The sequence below is a fragment of the Nyctibius grandis genome, chromosome 8 (assembly GCF_013368605.1).
Source record: "Nyctibius grandis isolate bNycGra1 chromosome 8, bNycGra1.pri, whole genome shotgun sequence".
In the NCBI taxonomy this organism is placed as follows: Eukaryota; Metazoa; Chordata; class Aves; order Nyctibiiformes; family Nyctibiidae; genus Nyctibius; species Nyctibius grandis.
Genome location: NC_090665.1, coordinates 9,878,978 through 9,905,090, shown reverse-complemented (window position 1 = coordinate 9,905,090; position 26,113 = coordinate 9,878,978). Strand labels below are relative to the sequence as shown.

Here is a 26,113-nt window from a genome sequence, read left to right as displayed (position 1 = left end):
ACATAGCGTCCCTGTGGGCACAGCAGAGCAATCGTCCCTGCAGAAGGCATCTCTTCCCCACATTTCTCTCCCACTCATCCCAAAGGTTTCCATAAACAAGACAGCTCCTTGTCTGTATCAAGCTCATGTACCATAAACATATAAACCTGACCCACATTATCCAGTTAAATACATCTTATTGAAAGCTCCGTTTCTCCCCTGCCCTTCCTCCCATGACACATTTATCACACGGCGGTGCAAATAGATTCCCCAACGGATCCCTTCTCCTCTCGGCCACTTCCCAAAGTTGCCCACAAAGAGCCCCAGGTAACCTAAGCATTAGGTAAGGTCTCCAACCTCAAGAAAGTGCCACGTTAGGGGAGATGAGTTACCAGCAAAGCTGAAATCAAACACAAGAATTAAGAACTCATCAGAATTTCAGGTGGGAGCTGCTTTGCACATGTTCTGCTTACCTGTGTTGAGAGACAACAAACCAGTTGATTTCTCAAGATATTTCACTCAGTTTGCAACGGTTTTTAGCTCTACAGTTTGTAATATTACATGCTCTGAAAATGAAATTCAATCCCCAAATCCTTCTAGTTGGTTACTCATAAAATCCATTAAGCTCAGGCACAAGCAAACCAGACTCATCTCCTTCCCTCCCAATGCCTATTACATATAAATAGTAATTATTGTTCCTGGCAAGGCTCTAGTGTCTCTTATGATCCTGTACTTTAACGAACTGATTTCTTAGCACTTTCCACTGAAGAATATATTTAACAAGCATCCATGTTTCCTCCTCCATGATAGGATTTTTAAATTATGAATGTAATAAAGACAATGATGTTGCCAGTCTCGTTATTAATAGCTTAAAAAGAGACATTCGCTAAGCCTTCATTCCCCCCATTATCACAAATTCACAAGCTGTATAGCTTTGTAAAATTCAAAGACAGGATTTAACTCTATAGTTACATAGCTACTTCAACAAGCAATACAAGAAGGGCATTAATTTAGATCTAGAAAAGCAATTTAAGTCCTACCTGTTCTGTCGACAGATACTTGTTTTTTAAATGCCACCTTAGTAGGAAGTGTCTAACGCAAGATTTCCACCCTTATTTATGCAATATATGACATCTCCAATCTTGTACGTTGTCACAGCTCAAACCACAGTAAGTTATATCACTGCAGTGCTACGGAACAGAGAGCATCATTAGCGTGCGGTGCAGAGTTATTGAACTAATCAACTGGAGAGGATTCTCCTAATAACACAGATCCCAAAACAAGCTGCTACAAACGTTCCCTCAACCATCACATCAGTTGCTTTTAAAATTAAAATGAAACCAAACTGCTGAAAGAAAATAGGGTTTATGGTAAAACTCAATTTTATTACTTCACAGGAACATGGGCTTCATTTGATGCAAGAACACACCCACAACACACAGTTGTTGCTCCGTTGAGTTAAGTCTACGTCACTTCCCAAGGTTTAAATTTTCACATCAACTTGACTAAATGCTACAGCAGATAATGCCAATCAAAACTCTGAGAAAGTAAAGAAAGGTTCAGCATTATGCTAGAGATTAAACACAAGCCAGCAACTCTTTGCAAGCCTGCCTGGCTCGGTTATCAGTGCAAGCAAAACATTCAAAATATCACCTTCACACTCAAGAGGGCCAGGTAAGAACAGAGCAACAGCACATTACACAGCACAAAGGTCCAGCCTCCATTCTGCAAGTATCTAACAGCTCAGCAATAGGCATTTCTCTACTTACCTTGCAGAATCAAGGCCACATTTCGCATTTTTTTTGATTTATATCAGCTGCACAGTTATTTTAAACCATAGATTAAAGCAAACAAAATGGAAACTAATAATTTATTTCCAATTGTGCTTAAGGTTTATTACAACACAGGTAGCTTTGTCATGCATGAGATGGAGGCTTCACCAGTTCTGGGACTATTTGTATGAATCAGCACAGCCAGACAATCTCTTTGGAACGAGTGAAATTTAAGCATCAGCCAAACCAGTTCAGAGTGATTTATGGAATTCTGAGGATCACATTAATGGAATTGCTAACAGCCATAACTACATCCACACAAATGTGCCTCTCATAATAAAAACACTCTACATAGTTCTGAATGTTTTAAGAACTGGTAAAATGACTACAGATTATGGAGCCCATCTCCTTTAAGGCATCAAAGACATTCTCAAGGAGGAGTTAATTAGTCCAGTTTCACAGGATACACCATTACAGAGTCTGAGATTCTGACTGCCTGTGATTAATTTCAACCCTGCACCAACATACTTTGCTTACATTAACTCTGTTTTCAATTTCCCCTCCTTTTTTTTTCAGAGGCCTCTCACTGGTGTGTTCACAGCTGGAGACTCAAGTGCAACTCCTCTGTACTGCCCCATAAGCAACTGGAACACTTGTCGGCAAACCTCTAGATGACAAGAAAGAACATAAGAAGTACTTTCCAACATGCATCTTTCCCCACCCTGTTCCCCAATTCACAAGGCAGCAGATTCAGATGCAAGCCCTCCTCCCCTCAAACGATCTGGTACACATATGCGCTTCCTTCAAAGCATTCATGTTCCCGTTAAACACAACGTTCACAGAAATACTGTCCTTTCGCTGATGCCACTGATAAAGGGATCGCGATTAAAGACTCCGCCCAACCTTTCACACAGAGGAAGATGGGTTCCTACCAGCCAGTAGTAGGCACCACGTTTCAGAAAAGGACTACCTGTGGTCCAGTGCTCCAACACGTTCCTCTGCAATGAAAAATATCCATCAACGAGGCAACTTCCACAAAAAATAAGGGTCTTCCTTGGAGGCATTGAGTCTCCCCGGCTGGTACACTGTCACAGCACATCTGTCAAGCTTCCTTACCAAACACCTCAAGTTCTGAAAATAAAGGCAACTTGCCTATGCAGTTCCCTTTCTGTATATCACCCCCTTTCTGCAGGGAGTCTTGCTTGAGGATATAGCTTCACTTGCATGCATCCAAAGCTGGCACTGCTTTCACATCTCCTCCTGGCCACCCGATTCTCCCTCTTCGTTCATGCTGGTATAGGCATTCAGTGACTAGTTACACTGAGGTGAGAACTCCTCTGTCCTCTGGGTTAAGAGCAGCCTTTTGGCTGCGTTAGTTTTAGCCTGGATCAGTTCAGCTGGTCCCAGCACATGGCAGCATAAGCATTTGGACGATTCATGTGATAGCAGTGCAGAGAGAAGACGAGAATGGCAGCACTGGCTTACATGTTCTACCCTAGCACATGAGAAACTACATCCCAAGTTTCAATTTTCTTGGAAGTCACCCTCCACTGCTCACAGTCACTCGCCCCCAGAAGGTGCTGCTGTATCAGTAATACTTCAGGGAAACACAAAGAAACCATGTGCTGTGGGGTGATCTGCACCATACGATGGGGAAATGTACGTTTAGCCAGTCTGGGTCTTAAGGTTCTTTGATTCAGTAAGTTCATTGTTTAAATTCTCTAACCAAGTGCTTAAGGCCTTTCTTATCTTGCTAAATTAAGCCAGTCCTTGCCAGCTGCCAACAAGTGGAAGCGGTAACACACAAGGATACTGCAGGACCTCCTTCTCTAGCACAAACACAGCATGCACAAGCTTCCATCGCCTGGCCTGACTGTGCTTGGTGCTCCCTCACTTCTCCCTGCTCCATCCCTTAATCTAGGAGGGATTTGCACCTGGTTTAGCTCAAGGCTGAATTAATTTGCAAGACAAGGAACTCAAAGTGGTTTTCCTCCATCAGAAGTCAGGGCTATGGGCAGACACAAAGTGAAGCTGTGCAACAGATGATGTTTAGCATTGAAAAAAGTTTTCCTCTGGGCTCACACCTTTATTTGGCAGAAAAACACAGCGAAGACATTTGCTGGTGTAGCAGCCCCATACAACAGTTTCTTCAATCAAAACTAGCTCTCTTCACCAAGGAGCACACCATAGTTTACAGATCACAGCAAAAAAAAAACCAAAGTCTCAAGACTGCTCTCACTTATCTCTACTCAGTGCAACAACACAGCAAAGTTCAGTGCTGGACTCACAGCCTCCCGGCCTCGGGAGCAGAACGACATAATCTTGTTGTGTTTGTACAGCACCCACCCACAAGTGGTACTATTCCCAACCAGACCCATTGGTGCTCCTGAATGCAAACAAAACTAGGGATGTTTGAGACAATCAAACAGCAGATGCAGCAGAGATGAATTAATTTATATTTGAACAAAGGCAAAAGCCAATGGGAGGTTAAACACGACAAGCTTGAAGGGAATTCATTTGAAGACAGAGCTGAAGGGAGAGATGCTGAAATGGTACATTTCACTGCATACTGTGGAACTGAAAAATTACTTAAAACCATCTGAGATTTAAACAGTTACAGCCAAGGAGCTTATCTTAGTATCTAAGCTGTGACTCTTCAGGGCCAGCTTTACAGTTCTCTTTAATACACACATCATGAAGACTTCTGCAGCATATTGGAACATACCATCAATCTGACTGACTGAACACCTTTGTACTTTTTATTATACAGATGGGTGCTGAAGCTTTATTTGTGCAAAGGCTGCTTTTTATCTATAGGGACAGGCTGATAACGACAGCTGGATAAATGCTAACAGAACAAACTTTATTAGCAACTTGAACTATTTAAAAAAGGGGTATCCACAAATTAAATCTGTAGAGGAGTTTAGCCACCCTAAAAAGTGGTAATTCAGTATTATACAGCCACAACAGGGACAATGGAACTACGAAATAGGTGCTAGCTGTTCTTTTTATGGCATTGATTTTTTTTTTTGATACATTCAAAGCATTATTGCATCAGAAAACATACCATGCATCTTCATGTTTCCAAATTCAGCTGTATTTGTCATTTCTAGCTACATCTCAAAGGTGCACCAAATCTACAGTTTTATGGTTTTAGTTGCATGCTTTGCCTATATGCATGCTGAGATAATAAATATTAAATACAGGAAAGAACATAAGAGAACCAAACTGACATTAGGAATATTTTACGGCAGCTCTGTTATGTTCTGCCAGTTAAAGAGGTTGTCAAAAAATTGAGGTAACAACAGTGGCCACACCACTCAGCTGAGAATCGCTCAAAATTCACGGAAGTTTTCAGAAATTCAAGTACACAAACACCAGCTGCAACTTGTCAGAATTGCCAGAGAAATTAGGTTGGCTGCATTTTATTAGTCTATTAGCTGGCACTCACACAGCTCCTTGTAAATCCTTTTTCTCACTCGGGGCATATCTTCCTGGGAGAACTGAAAAGGCTGGTCTAAGGCGAGGCACTTGCAGTACTGAGGAAAAGGAAAAGGCTTGATTGAAAAAAAGGACTTTTACTATATGAACAATACAGGCCACTCATTTTCAAAAAGCAGTACTCTTACCTGGAGCACAAAAACCCCACAGTCACTGTCATTTTTCTGTTGTGGAATGCACTAAAAGGAAAAAAAAGAAGACGAGACATGTTAGATCTTTACTTATCCTTTTATTCTCTAAGTCCTGCTTAAAGTCCAAAAGGAGATTCGGCATAATGCTCAGGTATCTCATTCTCAGAGCTAGTTGTTCTGCAGCACTAGAAACTGGAGTTGTAATTACTTATTCTGATCCCAACTTTTGCAAGGTGACACTCAACACCTTGTTAGAATAATACTTAACACTTAGAAAAATATATAGTGTAGGACAGAAAACAAATTACAAATCTTTCTTTCAAGTTTATTTTCTTTTAGTGACCTACAAAGAACAGCTTCTCAATTAGTTTAAATAAATGTTTGTACAGCATTATCTGCTTTACACAGGACCAAACTATATCAGCAAAGTCACACAGGCCTAGAGGAAGATTACTCTCAGCATCCATGTCACCGGCAGGGGCTTTCCTCCCCCAACCACATCAAAGAACACAAAGGGTGGTGCATTGTCAGGTGACAGGACTGAGCGAGGCAGTCTCAAATGATACCTTTCAAACTTTGTTATTTCTTCAAACATGCTCAATTTTGATACACAGAGCTAAAAAGTCCCACTCACTAGTGCTGCTGTGTCTCTGGCATTTGAAGAGGAAAAGTAATTATTGTTCCTCAACTCCCAGATCTTCTGCCTCACTGAATGCAGGAGGACAAACTCTGATTGCACAGCATGTGCACGAGTGCAGAGAGGAATAATTTCATCAGTGTATCAGCATCTAAAAATAATCCTGTGCAAGGAGGGAGCTGTTGGGATTGTGTCTAGTGTGCAATGACCTGTTTTATATCTTCGGAGCCATTATGGGATGGCTACGCAAATCACATCTCCCTCATTTACACTACACACAAGTTATTCCCTTTTATTATTGACAGACTTTGTTTACTTGTGATCAAAGGCAATGTGCCACAAACAGCCCTGGAGACCAAAGCCCTCTATCCATAGCAAATATAAAATATAGGAATAGCAGCATCAGCCTGTTCCCTCCCTCACCAAACCCCATCCCTTTGGCATAGTTCAGAACAGTCCTTTCGGGAGAAGTCAGGAAGCTGAGTCTCCAGCTCATTCAGTCCTTGACCTTGTGCCAATGTGGGCACCAGCTACAGGTTTTGCTGCATGGATATTTCATCGTCCTGAGATTAGACTCGGATCACCAACTCACTTGCAGAAAGTGTTAAGCACCTGCTGGGTGCTGAAAAAGTGACAGAGCTGTAACTCCTATGTGTAACCGCTCCTACCAGCCTTCTCGTGGTCAGCATAAAACAATTTACTACTTATACAAATACATGGGTTTAGAAGCAGCCTCCTGAAGCCTCCCAGAAAGTCAGACTCCAGGGCTCGAAGTGCTGCTGTTTACCTTTGTCACAGCAGTCTGCCAACCCTGAAGAAACTCGGGGTGATTCTTCTCTTTTGCTTCAGTCAGCAAATACTTTCGAATGTTCTTTAAAAAAAAGGAAAATAAAGCAACAATATTATTCACCAGGTAAAGAACAGGAGAGAGACACTGACATCTTTGCTAGCATCCTTTTGCCAATGAGGACAAATTTCAGGTGAGCATTAAGCATTAGGAGCTGAGCTCAGATCTAGAGGTAAAATTACGAACTCTGGTAGGTACTGTGCCTTCTACCATCAAGGCTCATTTTGGTTTATCAAGGGGAGCTTTAATAGCCCTCAGCCCCACTGTACTCTGGTATTCTTAATACTAGACTAGCTGTGGCACTCAGGCACAGAGTCAGAGTGCTCTCAGGCATGCAGAGACACACAGTGCAGTCTGGCATGTGTTCTCTCCTGGCTTACTTGGCTGACACCAAGGTCCTTACATTCAATACGATAGCGTTTTCCTGCCTGAATCTCAACAGAGAACACTTTGAGTTCTGCAGCTAATCAACAAAGCTCCAGGGAGAGTTTTAGTGACATACAGGAAAAAATAGTCTGACACAAGCGAAGAGAAGGAAGCAAGATAAATGAGCCTATGGTCTTGGGTTAAGCAAATCCTTCTACTTCTCTGTAAACAGGCTGGTGGTTTATAGCACAATTTAAACACACTCCAGAACACTAACAATCACCTTAGTGTGTGGATCACGGTGGAGTTTTGGGTATTGGCCCCCCCTTCCCCTAGAAAGGGTAGGAATAAAAGTGTCTCATGTTTGTGAGACATTTAAGTGCAAATGCCTTGCCAAACGGGAGAGGCAACGTTGTAAGACCACAGGAGAGAGTGCAGGGCTGCTGAGAGGGATCCCTGGTTCATGCCGCAAGTGCAAAAGCTGCAGAGCATGAGGTCTCTTGCTCCCAGAACAAACACTAGCTTCATCCTCAGCAAATGCCAGCAGGAAACTAGGATCTTCATTCAGAAGTCCTAGCTGGGAACTCTCCTGTGTACAATAATTACTACTCTTCTGTAAGCCAACAACTACACACAGTTAAAAGTAGAGGGCTGCTGCACCAAACAAACAATTAAGTGGCCAAAATTAGCTTTTTAAGAGGGTCATTACAATTTGCTAGTCCCAGCAAAAATTTCCAGGCTGCTCTTTACCAGGAAGACTGATAATTTAACTCCAGTGTTCAGGTTGCAGCTTCGAAAGGTTGCCTAGTTATAATCAGAGGTACACACCCCATATCAATGCAGACAGAGGAAAAAGGCAAGACGCTGTTAATAGCACAGTAACATGCAAACCCCACCGGGCAGCACTACAGCATCTTCAGTCCTGTTCTCTCACCCAGGCAACCTCCCCCAGAAAGCGCCACAATTTATCATTTCCTAAACACAAGTCCCTTAGCAGCTGAAGGAGCTGCCTTTGCTCTCCTTCTGGCTAGTCTGCTTCCCTACGGCACTTGGCTTTGAGCCCCTACTTTTTGTGGGAGTGACAAGGCAGAGCCACAAAAGGTGTGCCAATTACATGGTCAGGCTAATTAGGCAATAGGCAATCTGACCTCAACTCCCAGCTCTGGTGTGACCCTCGAGATCTGTGCTTCAGACTCCTCAGCAGGACAAGCTGATTCTCATTTCATACATGGCAGGTCAACAACAGACACATTGCATTTAAAGTTTAAGGCTGAACAGAAAAAGAGGGGACTGTTTGTTTAAGAAAACAGTTCAAACTTTGCAGATACAGCTGTCACTCTTACCTCTACACAAAACTTAAAATGAATGCCTTGGGAATCATAAAAGGAAATAATTCGATTGGGGATGTTCACAGTAATGAGGGACCAGTGGACTTCCAGGTGAATGGGAATTAACAAGAGAGTCTTTTTGAACAAGTCCACCTGGCAAGAAGAAGAATATACATTAGAGAAATTCCACAGGCACAACACTGCAAAGCAATAGATAAATCGTATCTAAACCTCCTCTCCACCACCCCCTAACTGAAGTCGTCTTTTTCACCCTCCCCTCTTCCAATACATTCCTCACGTTCAGCTCATACACAATTTATTAGCAGGCACAAAAATATAGTTACAGCCCAGAAAGTGGCTAAGGAGCACTGTACAGCACCAGAGTTAGTCACCACTGTATTTGTGGCAAAAGTCTGCTCACGTTACACTTTAACATCTGCATCGAAGTGGGATTTCTCAAGTAATGAAGGTAATACAGTCAAGCTTCAATGTGGGTTAGCTACGTATCTTCAGTAGCGACACTCCTGCAGTATGAACACCACTGATTTCTATCAGAGCCACATCATGGGGACACGTGACAGATGAAGCAGTTGTGACTACAAACACCCCAGAAAACCAGCAAGTTGGTGCAGTTTGACTCCCTCTGCCATAACACAGGCTCTGCGACTTGCCAGAGGAAGGCAGAGAAGGACTGCAGGATGCTTTGGTGATCAGAGGAAGGGAGGGGATGAAGACAGAGCAGATTCATCCTTTCTTGAACTTAACTTTGTAGCAGATGTACTGTGGTCACAGGCAAGCAAATAAGGGAGAAGGTCTTGAAGTACAGAACAAGTAGATCAGATACAACACCCCAGTGTCTGTGTGGCAGATGAGCCCTTATGCTTTTGGAAGCTAGTCAAGCCAGGGCCTTTCATGATCTTCCTTCTCCCAGCTTCTCTTGAAATGGTTGTCTAATTGCTGGGTTTTTGGTGGCACAGTCCAGAAAATAAGCAAAAATAGAATACTGAACTAAATGAACTCATCCTGTGGGAAGATTTCTATGCCACTTTTTTTTTTAAGCACTGTGCAATTTGAACAGCACATAATTGCTGCACTGCTGGTAAAGGCAGGTCGTTTGTAGGAAAGAAAAGTGTATTTTTTTGAGTAACAGGGGGAAGCTGAAGGCACAAAACAGCCTGAGCATTCACAGCAGTTATCAGCCGAGCCTTGCTCACAACAGTACTTTGATTGTCACAAGCATCGACAACCCCTGCTCCCACCTGCACGAACTGCTTCCTGACCAGATTACAGCACACTCACTACACAACGATCCATCACTCTTGCAGAGAAGCAAAGAGATGTCAGCCAGCAGCAAGCTGAGCCCACGAAGGAAAAGTGGAATAAGATAAATGAACTACACCTTCTGTGATGTCCAGCAACAGCAGAATCATGCTAAACTCAAGGGTTCTCATGTGACCCTAGTTGTGGGATTGCTTCAGGCGTGCAAACCTGTAGCAGAAGAGTGGAATGAGGCAGCCAAAAGCTGGAAGGGTCTTTAGTTTAAAGACCTGATGTACAGAACGAATGATGGCAATCTAGATGTGCTTCACCAAGACAGTGCAGAGTTAGCCAACTGACGTGACAGCAGATCAGAGCAGGAATGTCAACCTGATCGGTGGCCAGAAGTGACAGACACAAACAGGAGCTTTGAAATCACTGCAGCTAGATGCAGAAGAGCATGTCCTTCTCAGCTTTGGCCTCCTGTATCCCAGGAGAGTACATTTATAAAACCTGGTACAATACTCTGGTGTATTTAAAAAGCAGAAACAAGTTCCCCTTAATTGCACATTGCAGGACGAAGCAGCCTACTGAATCCTTCCAATAGAAACTTAGTTCTCATCCTTGCTTTAGAGATTCTTCAGGAATTTAAGTGTAAATGTCTAAACAACTGTCCTGCTCTTATCTGGTCCCTCAGCAGCAGCAACCGGAATACAGGTTCTGCTTTCAGGATCTACCTTCACTTTTGGGGTTTTTGCAAAACTTGGGTTGCTGAAGAAAAAGAACATTAAAAAAAAAACCCCTGGGAATATTAAGCACTAATATTCAGTCTCTCTTTAAAGAGATTTTAATAAATTATATGAATAGAATTTATATTTGGATAATGAGTTCATCTCTAGCATTTCACAGATGTGTGCTATTTAAGTGCTTCTGCAGAAAGATCATACATTCATACATGGTCCTTGATTATTCTTGCCTCATCTTCCATATTAGAAAGGACAAATGTTCACAGAAAAAAAAGAGAGCACTGCTCTTTGTATTAGCTACCTCAGAAAATATCAGAACCCATGACCTGGTATGGTTTCTTGTCATGCGAACAACAGTTTTTCTTATTAACTATGGGTCTCTAATTTCTGCTTTCTAGTACCTGTATGTGTTACTCAGGAGTAACAATTTGATGTTATCACATAATCCCAGTCCAAGATAAAAGGAAAAAGCAGAATTAAGTCAGCTCTCCTGTAGATTAGCATACCTGGCACTGTCAGGAGCAGTAAGAGACATTTCTTGCAGCTAAATTAACAGCTTGCATGAACGAAAGGATAACCTACCACTGAAGACTAAGCCATTCAAAGGACATTTTCACAACATAACCACACTAATCTGAATAGTGCCACCCTACTATTTTTATTAACCACTCCCCACTCCATACAGGTCCTTTGCAAACCCATCCTTTGCAGATAACACATGGTAACCCAGTTTCAAGTTAGTGATTCAACCCAGCCCAAAAGAACCAGAGCACTGATGACATGGAGTTAAAGGATACCTTTTTAGTCCATCGTTTTACCCCATTATATCCTTTGGTTACGAGCTGTCTATGAAAAAAGCTGTTAAAGAAATGAACCTAAAAAAGAGAGAGAGGAGGAATAAGCACAGAAATCTTCATGCACAGTCATTCCCCTTCCCCCAGGATAATTTATACAAAACAACTTGTCATCAGGCAATATTTAATGCAGGTTTACAAACAGAACCCCAGTACGGCCAAACAGAGGCTTTGCCAAGCCTAAAATATTGCTGTTCTTCAGCAAGCAAATAAAGCAAGCCTTATTTCCCTATAATAGATTCTGTGAGCCACTGCAGCGTTTATATTTACACTTTTGTATCTCCAGGAATATCACGTTTAACTTTTTGTTGGGGACCGACCTGGGAGAAAAACAGTAGGGTAAGGAGTCACAGTTTTTGTTTTTCTTTACAGGGATTAAGGAAGAAGACACTGGACTGGCAAAGTGGAGGTGGCAGAAAAGGGAGTAATTTCTGGGTTTAGTTGCTGGAAGCTCTGAGGCTCAAAAAAAAATTTATAAGAACAGTTATAAGATTTAATCCAACAACACGGTCGTTTGTATTCAACTACTTTGTCCAGCTCCAGACAAAACCAATATTCTGCTATTTAAAAGCATTTTTAAGTTATACCACATCCATTTTGTAACTAAAAACCTACATTTATGGCAAAAAATGTAGGCTGATGTTAAAAAAAATTATTTAGCTCCAGGTTAACGCTATTATTCCCTATGCTTAGCTTCTTGCAATTACAGGAACAGATTAATACTAATGGAAATCTGCAACATCTGTTTTTAATAATTCTGGTAGTGTAGAGGTGGTAGAAGGCTTGAGTTATTACTTGGGAAAAAAGTTAGAAAATTCAGCATCTGAAAACACAGTCTAACACCCATCAGCTATGCCAACAGACTTCAAAACCACCCTCTGAGGTACCAGCACAAAATCTCCCAGGAGGATTTCAATTATGCACTATGAAGAAAAAGCAGACACAAGCAAACAGATACAATCTCCAATCCCCCAACCCTAGCACACACTCAGGAAGTACAGAGAATACTAATGAAGAATCACCATTACCACCAATCAAAGCAACAACGCTCGCTCTTCTGAGCTTGAGGATTTTAAGAGTTACATTCTGCAGAGCTCATCTAAAAATGGCTTTGTTCGGTTCTTCCTTTGTGGTCTCACCTGAAAATTGTTCAGCTCTACTAGTAAACAGATGGCTTTTTATAATTGCCACTGCTGCAAATTTAGTCACAGAAGGGGGGGGTGTTTTCTTGATTATTTTTTTCCTTTCTTTTTTTCAACTGCTGCCAACAGTTAGACACTGCAGTTGGAAAGCAGTAAGCATTCTGTGGAGGATGCACAAACCAAAGAGAGTCCTGCAGAGTCAATACTGCTGAGGAACCAAGCAGCTCTGCATCAATTCACATTCACCAGGCAGGCAGCTGACACAGTTTGAGCTGTTACGGCCCCCACAGCTGCGAGGTGGGCGGGTGGGTGAGTGCAAGCAGCACATGTGCATGGTTCAGATGCTACCATTCATGGTTTGTCATCTCAGCAGAAATCCATCTTCATCAGAAATTTCAGCTGAAACACCAGACTGGTGAGCAAGGGCATGGATAAAGCACTTCAGAAGCAGATAAGCTGGAGACAAAAACCTCTAAGGGAGAAAGGAGAGTGGGATGGGTGAAAACAGGGCACCCGTCTTTCACAGGTCATGGGTAACATCAGGCTACCACGGAGACCACCTGCAGAACTAATCCAACAAGTTCCTGAAACAAGACACCAGTGCTAAAAACTGTATTTTAGCACAGGAAAGGAAAAAAAATTGAGTAGCAGATAGCAACAAATTACAATGGAACCACTCAGAACATCATTGAGCTAAATCTCGATTCTGTATCTGAAACAGTCAATGTTTCACCCTTCCCTCTCAATCTCTCATTAGGTACATTTGCATAATAACAAAAACCCTCACCTTTTCAGGGACTGCATCCATTATGAGTTCACCATACATGTTAATTATCTGTAAGAGTTAGTAAATATTTGAATATGTACAGAACAATTTTGTAAACCCCAAATTCACAAGTTCCCATAAAACATAGGACCCTTCACACTTAAACCAGCAATAAGGAGGTGAGCAATTATAGTAACATTTTGCTGTAGTCTGAAGGACAAGCACTCTGGAACTAATAATGGTTGGCCCAGAGAGAGACTAACTGGCTGCTTGAAGTCTGCCTCAATTTGAAATGCAGTTTAATTCAATTTAAGTCTACTGGTGCGTGCCCTGGGCACTGCAGCGTTCTTGGGTTTTTGGCTGCAGGCCACAGTGTGCTGCTTCACTCTGCTGTTCTTGTAATCTGATCAAGCTCGGGGATGGGGGGAGATGCTAAAACCTGTACTGGTAGCCACTGTTTTCCCAAAATAGTGCAACATCCTTTCTTTAAAATGAAAGTTTAGTTGTGACACCTCCCGCTTTCCACACTTGTAACCACTGTTATTGCACCTGCCACTGTAGAAGTTGCTTACCACTTCTTTTACTTCTCAAGTGTAAAGTAAGGATAGTCCACCTATAACACTGCAGAAGGTGAACAACTGATCTCCTAATATAAAAGGGCTAAAAAGGGGTAAGGAAGCACATAAACACCAAGCATCTCTGACCTGGTCATTTAGCCAGTTCTGGCCTTCCAGTGTAGCTAAATCATCCATATCTAGCATGTGCTTATTGTAGAAGACCCGGAAATTGCAAGTGGAGGTTTTTGGATGTTTTTCACGATACTTCATGATTTCCATGGTGATAAAAGGTTTTCTAAAACAGGATTGAAAAGGCAGAAAAAAAAAACAAGTCAAGGTCATATCAAATGGACTTCTGTTCTGTTGGGTGTCAGACATGGAGCGTGCAGTAGCAATGTAAGCAATTTGTCCTTTACAAAGTCTAGAATTTGATACTGCTACACACCTATGGGAGAAATCTTCATTAAAGACTTCTTTTAATCTTCCCATGACATCTTTTTCACACAGTGGAACTAAACTGCCATATTTCTTCATAACTTCATCTAGGAATCCTTTAAATATACCAGAAAAATGAAAGTGCAAACATGTAAAAAAACCCTCCGAGTTCACTGGTCCAATAAGCAGTCATTTCTTCCAAGTACGAGCAGCAATCGCTCTGCACCCAACCAACACACAGCACCACACATGGCAAGTATATATTTAAGAAAACTAAACTCAAATTGGCAACATTAAATAAAAGCAGGGGTAGGGGAAAGAGGACAAAAATAAAAAAAGCAGGAATCTGATCACTCAGCTTTACAGGAAAAGATCAGACCCCATTCTTGCCATATACACTTATATCTACATCAAACTAATTATACCAGTGCTACGAGGAGAATCCATCCCCCTGTCTATTTCAATTAGCATCTTAAATAATTTTACTGCTACATGAAAAGCCAGGAGTTTCCCCAACGATTTTCACTGAAAACCCAGTATCTTGTCCTTACAGTATGCAGAATTACTCTCCTCAAATGTAAGCAGCCCTGGCTGGCAGAGTGTTTGCAGTCTGTTCAGTTTCTCTGCTGCCACCACAGCAAACAGAAAAGACACCAGACATACTCTCAGCAAGTTTAACTCATTTACCCTTGTACCTCAGGGATGGCATTTAAGGTGACACGGACAGCCATGTCAGCCTGCCATTGCCTGGGGAAGCACTGGGCAACTGTAACACCACCAACAAAAGATATTAACTAGGAAAAAATGAAGAGATGAATGCTGGAGGAACTAAAAAAACTAGGAAACAGTTTGTTTTTTTTTTTTCCTCAGACACAAGACTGGAACAGTGGAGACATAAATCCCATCCAAGCATCCAAAACCACTTCGAGAATGAAAGAGAATGGAAAACAGGATTTCAACACTTGCTAGCATATAAGAGAAAAAAAAGACCAAGTTGTCCAGCTTTCCAAAAATGAATTTTCAAATGCAGCAGAAAACACGTGTTCTGTGTACAGAAAGCTGGATCTGAGATCAGAGTCCAGGGAAATTGCACTAATCCAAACTCCAGGACTCTTCCCGGGCCTGGGTGTGATGGCAGACAGTATCACTGGACAGTGCAGTGTATGTTTAGCTCTCTGCTCACTCAGGCTTTAACAGTATTTCCTGGAAATTTTCAAAGATCAGGATGGGAAGAAGCAAGATGAGAGAAACATCTGACACAAAGAAGTGCCAGAGAACAGCAGTAAGAAGAGATAAAAAAAGAAAGGAGCGAGACTAAGAACAAAACACAGAGAGATGAGAAAAGCAGTGAAGATAGAGCCAGAAGCACACCTGGATGTGCAACAGAAGGGAGGATGGAAGAGCTCACCCAGACAACAAGGAAGCGTTCTTCATGGGAAGACAACCTTCCTCGCAACCCTGCCACACACTTGCCTAACAACTTTTATCCCTTACGCCTTAGTAGACTGTGACAGGGAGGATATTTCTCACCCTGGCTAGAAGTCTAGATGGACGATGCATGGGGCTTGTAAGCGTACCTTAGTCTCTTTTAATACATAAAATTTTTAAAACCTTTTTATTCATACGCACATAGGAAGAATTGTTCTTGTAGTTACAACTAACAGCAGCAGAGCTCCAAGAGACCTCTAGCTACACTCTGACCTCACTTGGGCTGGTGTAATGAACTCAAGGAGGAAAATACAAAGTTCAGACCTGGTGCAAGATCAGACAACCATCACAAACAGGACTTACCATGGAGCTCTGTTTGATACCTAATAGCACATCAGAACGGACTAAATATTGCAGCCCATTAACATCCGAGTTCAGCTGCTGCAGAGAAATTCAAAACCTGAGAGCATCCCCAACACTTATATCTCCTTCATGCCTCTACCCTACTCTTGCCAGGTTAGCAGTATCTTTTAGGGTGCTGTTAATTATGAAGAACACTCCTAAACAGACAAGAATTCCTGTACGTAGTTATACCAAAATTAAAACTCTTTTTTACAGCTTTTCAGCCGAGAAAACTCAGAAGTGCTATACTATCAATATCAATGTGTATGCAGAGTAGACTTGGCTTCAACTCTCAGAGGAACCCTCAACTCTGAAGAAAATGGAAACTGGTCTCACCTACTTTCATGCAGAAGCTTGGTAAGAATTCTCTTAAAATTGTCAAATGTGGGAAAGTTTAGTGCTTTTGCTGTCTTTTTAATTTTGTGGGGTTTTTTAAAGTTATTCAGGCCTCCCACGAACAAGAACATGACTCCCTATCAGACCACAAAACTTTAACTTTGCCACCCTGATACAACCTCGGTTCTTGACTATTACAGAAGGACTACATCCCTTTTTCTGCTGGGCAAACTTTAAAACTCCATTGCAGAAGTGCTTTGTTCACCCCGGTACCACAGTTTCTCTCAACTTCTCACATAGCGCCTGGTCCTTGCTGGATCAGGTAAAGCCAGTCATTGAGAAACACAGCCCACACTAACTTGCGGATGGACGGGGAAAGCTAAATCATCTTTTGAGGTTCAATGTCGTCTTCTTCACGTTTTGCTTTAGAGAATCAATTGCAGAACTGAAGAAGAAAAAGGCAGGCAGAAAAATCTGAGCATGTCAAACTTCAAACAATCCCTTTAACGCTAGTCGACCAGCTTCAGGTTTATAAGAATCTATGAAGCCAACTTCTCCAAAGGAAAACTTCAGTTATCAGAACACCACTGAACTTGAACATTATATTAATGGTACTAGGTGGCACAATGTGTTAGCTTACTGCTCCTTACGATGTGTATAGTATGCTGATATACATAAATAAGACACTGACTACTATTTTTACCATGTTCCTCTTTAGAGGAACTATCAAATACTGCATGCTCAGCACTGAGTAAAAAAATCCCACAGCCTTTTTGCTGAACCTTTGCTAAGACTAGTCTTGCCTTTTTAAAAATATTGTCTAATAAGATTCACCAAGCCCACTTCATCAACAATTGTAGAGAAAACTAAGGGACAGTAAACAATATTTGGCTATTAAACCTGAGATTCACTAAGTGATTTAGTTTCAGTTTAAGACAGAGCAAGAGAAGAGAGGATAAGACTGGAAGGAAATACTAGAAGGCTAAAGATTTTCAAAAATCAAGTTAGGAGTAATAATTGTCAACCATTTAAAAAATTGGAAGTTTTAACCCCATGTCATCTTCTGAAACCACAGGATAAAAGACATTTAAAATGTCTATCAACAATTTTTCACAAAGACTCCAATCAAATTACATTGTATTCTCTAAAACAAGAGCAGCAGAGGCACCATTCAACTATCCCTCAAAACACCTTGTCAGCTAGGGATTGATTTGTCCTTCCTTCATGCAGGTCTCCTCTTTGCAGCCTCATTTCATTAAGTGTTACGCTAAGCACCCTTTAAAATTCACAGTAAGAAACCATTTCAACAAAGGAATTAACGCAACATGTAAACTCCACAATACATCCAGCAGTTTTCAGGAACTCCTGGAAGCCCTAGGATATGTAAAAGGTATACCACAAAGCCACGTTGCCAACTGCTCATCAGCCACCCGGGAAGCTTTCTGACTGTTCCTTTTGCCTCCCTTCCGAGTTACTGATTTCAGTCCTGTGCTTTCTGGTGAAGGCTCCTCAAGAGGACTTTTACAGTAAGGGTGATCTAGTAACTTTGCACTAAAAATGTCCAGGTTTAAGGAGTCCTCTACTTCCATTTGGCTAGAGCTGTCCTCATTTTGCGCCAGCTCCATGGATAAAGGTCCATTTGCAAAATTATCATTGACAACAGAATCCTGCAAGGAGGACTGCAACAGTATTGTTCCATCTACACCCATAACCTCATTAGATTCTGCATCATCTTGACCTGAAGCAGCAATTTCTTTTCCTGTCACAGAGACCAAAATGTCAGAGCAGTGATCCTCTGCCAGAGCTCCGTTGGTCTCCACCTCGTCCAAGGTCTCTGCCTTTGGAGAAGCTCTGGCATGCAGTTCTGGCGGGACAGCATCCGCACTGCCATCCTGCCCTCCTGATTCTGGCTCCTCAGAACACGGCGCAGCACATGGTAACACATCCCGTGTATGGCAGATCTCAGATGCACATATTTCGTTCTCCTCACCTAAAGATTTGGGTGTATTATTGTTCATATCTGATAAGCTGTACCGGTTCCAAAGACGGTTACTTTTAGATTTCCAGTAGGAAAGCCAATTACACAATCCACCTTCAAAATCCCGCTGGAGCGTCTCTCGATGGTCCCTTGTAACTTTCTCCACCCACCTTGGCTTGATTTTTCTCAATTTGCAGGTTTTTCCACTTGCTCGAAGTTCCGGGGATTTGATAATTCTATACCGAAACCTAACCATAGAAAGTTTCTTATGCATCATAAATAAAGATCTCTTTTTTACAGTATGATGGTTAAATTTGGACCTCTTTATAGTTGTCAAGGGGCCACAAGTTCCATTCCACTCCCTTGGCAACAGCATTTCCTTTTGCAGTTGTTTGAAACTACTAGGACTGTGCTGCCCTCACCATTATTGCTCTCCTCCCCACTATATAGAAAACCACCTTTCTTTACAGGTAAGGCAGCACCATACAGCGTACCACATGAGACATAACGGATACTGCCAGAGACGCTGTTAAGAATACTGACAGTTTCGAATTCTTCATTCAAGGGATCTCCACTCTGAAAGGATTCATTGTTGAGTTTTCTTACTGCTTCTCCAGATGGGCTTTCAGCTTTGCGATAGGGACAGGATCTTTTCCCTCTCAGTAGTTTTGTAAGGAAAGCTATATCGTTCAATAGTAGGTTTCTGATAGGTTTCTGCATTTAGAGGCACATCAGGAGCCCACCTGCTTTGGAGTTCAAGTGCCTTCCTTCTGCACCCCAGTCTTCTGTACGGTTTGTTGTGATTTAAGCTCACAATTAGCTGAGCGTTCTGTCTTCTCTTCTTAGCTAAGAAAAATTGCTTGTGGAAGCAGTATTTCCCAAGCTCCCCAAATCCAGTCGTCCACCTCCTAGACTGGGCCAGCAACTGACTTCTTTTCCAAAGCAAATGGCTTCTATGGTTTTTCATTTTTCTGCTGCATTATGATCTTGAAAAACAGCTGAAAGAATAAGGGAAACGAATTCAGAGTTATCTGGACTGTAACATAATAGCAAAACACTAAGGCACATTCCTCAGGCAACATGCTGATCTAAAATTCCACCCATCCTCCAAATGCAATTTCATGTTCCCTGGAACATTCTCACTTGCACCAACAGGAAAAAGCAGCAAAAGTTGCAATGTCTCGGTGAGTAAACAGGCTCTTCTCATTTACCTTCCCTTGAGGTAAAGCAATAGACAGGTAATCCCCACCAAGCCCACGCTCCCTATATGTAATTTCTGGCTCTCTACCCTGAGGTTAAATCTCTCTCAACACCCATGCTGTAGAGCAAGCATGGTTAACTAGCTTGCCTCAAAAGGCTTTTGGAAAAAAAAAAAACAACTTTAAAGTCCAAGTTAGTCAACAAGTGTGTGCAGGTACCCGACTCCATCAGCATTGTACAAAGCAAATGCTTATTCTTGTCCAATGAATGTTAGCAGCACTCTGAAGACACTTCACACGTTCACACCAATTTTTCCCTTAAAGGAACAGCAATCCCCATACTGCCACAGAAATTTTGATGCTATATAAAGAATGACACAGCTTACTCTGTGAAGTGGTTCCTCTATATTTACAGTAACAGCTCACTCCATATGACACCACCACCATCAGCTTCTATAATCAGTGTTTATCTTTGCATTAACAAAGCAATATCAATGCAGGACACTAGTTAATCACCTCAAAAATACCCTTCCCCACTAAAAAACTGCATATCAAAGTATGCAATAAAGATATATCTGAGACTACACAAGAGTGTGAAGCCTGCATAGTAATATCTATTCATCTTCACTACATAACTAAAAATATTAATTCAAAGGTAGAAGAATCCAGAAACATAAGGGGAAGGCATCAGCTGCACACACAACATAGGATGTTTCAAGCAAATCGTCCCAGACTCACCAGGTACATCACATCCTGTATTTTACAACAGTGTGTATTTTTCTCGGGTTCAGAAATGGATTTTGCCCCACTCCTCTAAGCAGCTGACTTTGACTTACAGACTATTATAATAAGTTTTCTCTTAGCCACATCTGTCCCAAGCATTACAGGCAGGCAACATCTAGCTGAAAATAAAGGAGCCTTTAAATGGAAATAAAACATTAACAATCGGACTTTAAAGGCAAATACAAATGCTACGCACCTGCAAAAACAGGTATTTGAAGTCAGACATAGCAAGCTCCTCTGCACTTTTCACTCTACTCATCTTAAACAGCAGGTGGCAAATTTTTTTTTTCTTTGTGGAGGGGTGAGAGGGGAGTAGCAGTGCAGAGAGGATGAAGAACATCACTTAGTACTTGGGTAAGGTATTCCCACCATACAGAAAACAGTGCAGAGTTCACTACTTACAACCTACAAAGGAACCCAGCTACCTCCACTGACAGAGATGTGCAAGACAGTACATCTTAACAGTGTAAGCACTGTGATAGGCTCTAGCTCTTTTGCAATGCTCTACTAGTCACCATGCAACTTTGTTATCATAAAAATCAAGACATAACATCTCCTCATGCCAACTTTCTCATACTTGCTTTTCTAGCACTTACATACTTCTCTACACCAGATCCAGTTTATACCCGCTTTTAAACTACATACTCTACGTGTCTGTCTATTGTGTACGGTGCCTACAAAACATTCCTTGAGTGGCCTCAGTAAACATCAGCCAAACCACAGTCTTGCTAGGACAGCTTCTTCCAGCCACACTTCCATCCACGTAAAACAAATAAACCCAGCAAAAACGCAGCGTTCTTAACAGAGCCACGTACACAAGGGGCTTCTGCCAACATGGCAAGTCTCGAGTACTCTAGGAAGAGCACAGCACGTCAAGGTAATGGTTTCACTGCTTCTCAAGGTCTCAGCAATGCCTGCATTCACCCAATAATTGTGCAATATACCAGCCAGTTTTTAGGAACACTCCTGAACGATCTGCAGTCATCGCTTTTCTCCTTGCTCGCTCATAGCAAAGTCCAACAAGAAGCATCCCCTCCACGGGCGCTGCCTCAGACGGGGGAGCAGGCTGAGCAGCCGCTGGTTGTCTGAACAGCCAGGGATTACGCAGGAGCTGAAACAGCTACAGCTGCCCACAGTAGACTGAACTAATGATCACAGTGGGAAAAACACCGAACTAGATTCTAGCAGAGATTAAGTCCTGACAACAAAAAGAACCTGAGGCAAACCTGAATTCAGAGACAAGAGTGGTGCCACAGTTTCAATGCAATCAATTGCAACAGCAATTGAAACAGCTCATTTGTGTATTAGCGTCATGAAATACTGCTGCTTAAACTGCAACAAAGGAAGATCTTAGGAAAGCTATTCTACCCACCTGTTGTTCGGCTTCATTTTTAACTTAGATCATTAAAAAATGATTCACATTATAACTTACAGGATTAAAAAATACGTCATGTTTGTCTGTGATGCACACACCAATTTCTCCACATTGAAAGTTTTTTCTGTACAAAAAAGTTTCTCCTTAAAATGGGAAAAAAGTCCGACTAAACTATTTAATCCAAGCAAACTTTTCCTGCCCTCCCCTCTCCCTTTTCAAACATAACCCATTTTGAGTCTGGATCCCTTTAACACAAAGGCCTCCAAGGAGCAGTTAATCCCAGTCCTAGGAGCTGAAACAGTTCACTTTTCTAATAGCAGTGTTACTTAGAGTGACAAAAGATAATCCATACGCAAATATTTCATTAAAGGTGCTGCTTGAAGCACTTGTTTTCCATCAGTGCTACAAGAGTATTACTGGTTTTACTTGGCAACATAAATCAGCAAGGCAAAAGGACAGCTTCAAGTTGCACAGCTAAAAAAGGAACTGAAGTGAGCAACATAAGACCAAAAATAAAGCAAGCACCACCCAGAGTTTAAGAACCTGATGAGAAAGTCACATCTTCACCCCATACACTGACACAGATGAAAAACCTCTGAAGTCAAGGAACTTGCACTATTAAGTCATTTGGGCAGTACAAGCCACACCTCCACTGCACAGCAATGCTGCCAAGGCTACAGCAGCAAAATCTTAAACCCGGGAAAGCCCAAGATTTACCCCTCCCAAAGACCCCAGTGAAAGAATCTGCTGTCACTAGTCCTCACCCCTTCAGCTGTGTTTGACATACCACCTGCCAATGATTAAATACTAAAAGGCACAATCTCTTTTGCACTGGACAAAGACAACCCCAAACTGCTACAGCTCTGTACTGATGGTAGATTCTGGTTATAAATTTGCTTCGTACTCTAAGCTTTTAAAAACATATTTGGGAGCCACTCAGTTTTCAGAATAGAGACTTATCCCAAGAGCTCTGGTAAGTTACAAGCAAGCATGACTTTGCATCAACTTGACATAAAGATGGCCTAAAATTCACTGAACACCTACACAAGAGGAATGGAGGAATGTGAGGCCCTTGATCCTCTACTGAGTAACAAATTCAGCACAGATACACCTTATATTTTTGTTAGAGTAATTAGCAGTTCTCTCCATTTGCAACTTACATGGTTGCAGCTTATGTCACCTTCAGTGAAATTAAGTACTGGAAAAGACACTACACATTCACATCTTTCAACAATTTTAAGCCTGTTAGTTAAACACTAATTAATCCTTGGCAGTCCTATTTATTTTTGGCAGGTTTAAAGAGTCCAGATTTTAACTGAAAAGCACAGAAACAGGAAAGGCAGTCCCAGCCAATGCTGCTGACAGCACTCTAACCAAAGGCTTCTAGCTGACACCTGAAGCGTCAAACCACAGAAACCTTTAGTCCACGCGTGCGCAGAACAAACCCATAGCAGCGCAGCTACTTCATACTTACACCACAAGCTATCTAGGGCTGCATCCGGGTGGCCAGCAGATCAAGAGGCTCAAGCTGGTGAGTAATTCAAACACAGCTCACATGCTAACTCTTAGGTTGTTATTTTTTTTCCCCAGACTTCCCAGATTTTAATATTACTATTCAAAATATAAAAGCAGCTTGTTTTGAAGAGCATCAGCAACATAAACATAGCAAACACCCTTGGGAGCATGGCCTTGGGTGGGCATGAGTAATTCATGCCTCACCGGCTCCCAGGAGAGCCAGCGGTTCTTGCAACACCCAGCAAGTCTAGCTTCTCCCAGGGGAGATCTGGGGCAGGCTCTCAAGGACAGAAGACAGGCAGGAAGGAGAATGAGGGCGTGAGGTTAGAGAGCCGGGACGTGCTGTGCAAGAAGATGCCCTTCCTCCCCCAACCAGAATCAGAAATTGGAAAGAGAGAGAGAGGGGAAGCTGGGGAAGGGTGTTTCTCTCCAAACCACCGCGTGACCAGAACTAGGCTGATAAGGTCAGGAAGTCTGAAATGATTCAAACAGCACATGCAGAAGTAACGCACGCTCACAGCTCTGGGAACTCTCTCTTCTTTGCTCTCTTTTCTGACCTGCCCAGCACAGTTCTGTGAACTGTTAACCAACCATTTTGTCCCAGAGGTGAAACAAGCCCTATGGAAACGCACTTTGGCAAAACATAATGTATTAACACAAGACCATACAGAAATGGCCAAAGTCCAAAGTTACCAACTCACGAGGACACAGCAGGGCACACAGCTGATGACCTCACTTACCACACTGCAAGGCTTAAACTCGTACAGTCACGTTGGTCTCTTCCCTTCTCTCAACTAGTGCTTTTGGAAACTAACCCACAGTCTCACCCGGTTGGCTACACACCTGCTAAATTAATTTCTGGCAAGATGATTACAATTTACTAATGGAAACATCCTCCTTTAGGCTAAACTAGATTAGTGGAGATACGTATAGTAGATAAAGTAGCATTTAAAGAGAAATACTGTCACAAATCAGAGTGATGAAAGAGAAGAATTTCTAGATTAAAGAACCCAAAGTTACTTTTGTACAAGTAAGGCAAAAGGACATAAATCATTTCTAATCTTCAGGCTTTAGATTGATTTTAATGAAGTATCACTCAAGCTTTGTCCCTTCCTTCCTGAATACCTCTGCAAGGCAGAAGCAAGGAAGTAGCTGAAACAAAGTCTATCAAACTTTGCTGTCCAAGCCCCGTGAAGGGAACAGAAACTGCAATTTCCGTCGAGGTTGCAAAGGCTTTTCTTAAGAAACAGTATATTTTCACAAGTATTAAACACATATTCCTGCAGCTTTGAAAAAAGATGACTTTTCTACTTGTGTTAGCGACACACATGTAGATAAATAAAGGTGAGGCTATTACCAAAGACAATCCCATTCCCTTCTGAGCTGGAAGTCTGGGCTAGAACAAGTTTAGTTTGGAGATGGTTGTAGGGAGAGCACGTCAGTTAAACCAGGTGCTCAGCTGAGGAACACAGCTATGCTGTTCCTGCCCTGCAGTTCAGCACCCCACCTGTGACAGCCACCCCTGCGGAGCTCCCATCAGCACCCCACCTGCAACAGCCACTCCTGCAGAGCTCCCCATCCCTGCCTGACCTGTGCAGCCCAGTTTGGAAGGACTCAGGGAGGTGAGGGCAAACAGCACTGGAGCAGATAAGCGCTCTGCTTACACAGCAAAGCGGCTGGGAGTCTCTGTGAGCAAAAGACAACTTGGGGGCAGAGAAGTGGGGTCGAGAGCTCAATGACGGAAAAAAATAAATGCATTGCAACAACTGAAAATTCCTTTTTTACAGCTGCCTAGCTCTATCAACGCCCTAACCCTCCCAAACTTGTAGTTACGGAGAGCTCACCCGTGCCCCCGGGGAGATACTGGCACTGAACGACCCCGCACGGCCCCAGGATTTTCCCCAGACTCCCGCTAGCCCTGTCAAACCCCTGTGACAACACCAGGAACCACGAACCAGCGCCTGCCCCCGGCACCCACAGGGCGAGCAGGAGAGCAGGCAGGAAGGCAGAGAGGGCCCGGAGGCAGCACAGCGGCGAGCGGCGCCCCGCGGCCTTCACCCACCCGCGGCTCCGCGGCGACAGTGGCCGGGCGCCCGCACTCCCGGCCCCGCCGCTCTCCAGCCACCGGGCACGGGGCGAACCCCGGCGAGAGAAGCCTGAGCGCTGCCGCAAGGAGCTCCGGGCGGGCCCTGCCCCCCACTCTCCCGGCCCGCACGGCGGGACCAGCCGGAGCCGCCCGGCAGCGGGGGCCCGGCGGCCGCTGGCCAGGCCGCTCTGCCCCGCACTCGCGGGGCCGAGCACATGGAGGCCGGGGCCGCCGCCAACCGCCGTTGAGGGCCCGCGCGGGCCCGCCGCCCCCCGCCTCACCTCCGCCCGCCGGCGCCGCCCGGCTCATCCCGGCCGCCGACTGGGCCGCGCTCCGCCCCCCGCCGCACGCCGGGCCCGAGCGCGCTGCGCCGGCGCCGCCGCGTCAGCCCTGCGACGGGGCCGGTGGCAGGGGCCGGCGGGGAGCGCGCTTGCGCCTGCCCGGGCAGCGGGAACGCGGCGGCGGCCGGCGGGGCAGGGCCTGCTCTGCCCGGCCCTCCCGCTTCCCCCTTCTGCCCGTCTGTTCCGGGAAGCCCGAGGAAGGCGGCCCCGGGTGTGTGAGCCAGGGGTGCAGAACGGCGGCACGGGCCTTTCCCGGTGCCGGTGTCACTCGGCAGCAGCTCCCCGCTGTTTCCTCGGCTGAGGGCCCCAGCGGGGCCTTGCAGGCCGCGGCTGCCTCCTCCTCCGCTGCACA

At 43.5% G+C, this 26,113-nt stretch overlaps 1 protein-coding gene across 6 annotated transcripts; it reads right to left on the bottom strand.

Moving 5' to 3' along the window:
* Positions 1-1,042: 1,042 nt before the first annotated feature.
* Positions 1,043-25,773, bottom strand: SENP5 (SUMO specific peptidase 5). 6 transcript variants are annotated; one of them, XR_011048649.1, is made up of 12 exons: positions 25,702-25,773; positions 17,881-19,460; positions 14,329-14,434; positions 14,031-14,178; positions 13,348-13,395; positions 11,362-11,439; positions 8,577-8,714; positions 6,808-6,891; positions 5,381-5,431; positions 5,203-5,290; positions 2,289-2,418; positions 1,043-1,169 (listed from the first exon to the last, which is right to left on the bottom strand). XR_011048649.1 is itself a non-coding variant. In XM_068406447.1 (12 exons), coding segments are annotated over exons 2-11 (1,701 nt in total). In that variant the 5' UTR covers positions 18,839-19,460; positions 25,702-25,773; the 3' UTR covers positions 1,344-2,418; positions 2,722-2,747. The 6 variants fall into 6 exon arrangements, 4 of the variants coding, with proteins under 4 accessions (XP_068262548.1, XP_068262547.1, XP_068262546.1 ...); XR_011048650.1 differs by lacking the exon at positions 1,043-1,169 and adding an exon at positions 1,344-1,518; XM_068406447.1 differs by lacking the exon at positions 1,043-1,169 and adding an exon at positions 2,722-2,749 and having other exon boundaries at positions 1,344-2,418.
* Between the last annotated feature and the right edge of the window lie 340 nt (positions 25,774-26,113).

What these genes read in the sequence shown, in the direction of transcription:
- SENP5 (XM_068406445.1), bottom strand. Translation starts at nt 18,838, where the DNA reads ATGCTGTTGCCAAGGGAGTGGAATGGAACTTGTGGCCCCTTGACAACT. An exon ending in TGGATGCAGTCCCTGAAAAG is followed by an intron (nt 11,440 to 13,347) that starts GTGAGGGTTTTT and finishes TCTCTTTTTTAG; the next exon opens with GTTCATTTCTTTAACAGCTT. An exon ending in GGCAGACTGCTGTGACAAAG is followed by an intron (nt 5,432 to 6,807) that starts GTAAACAGCAGC and finishes TTTTCCTTTTAG; the next exon opens with TGCATTCCACAACAGAAAAA.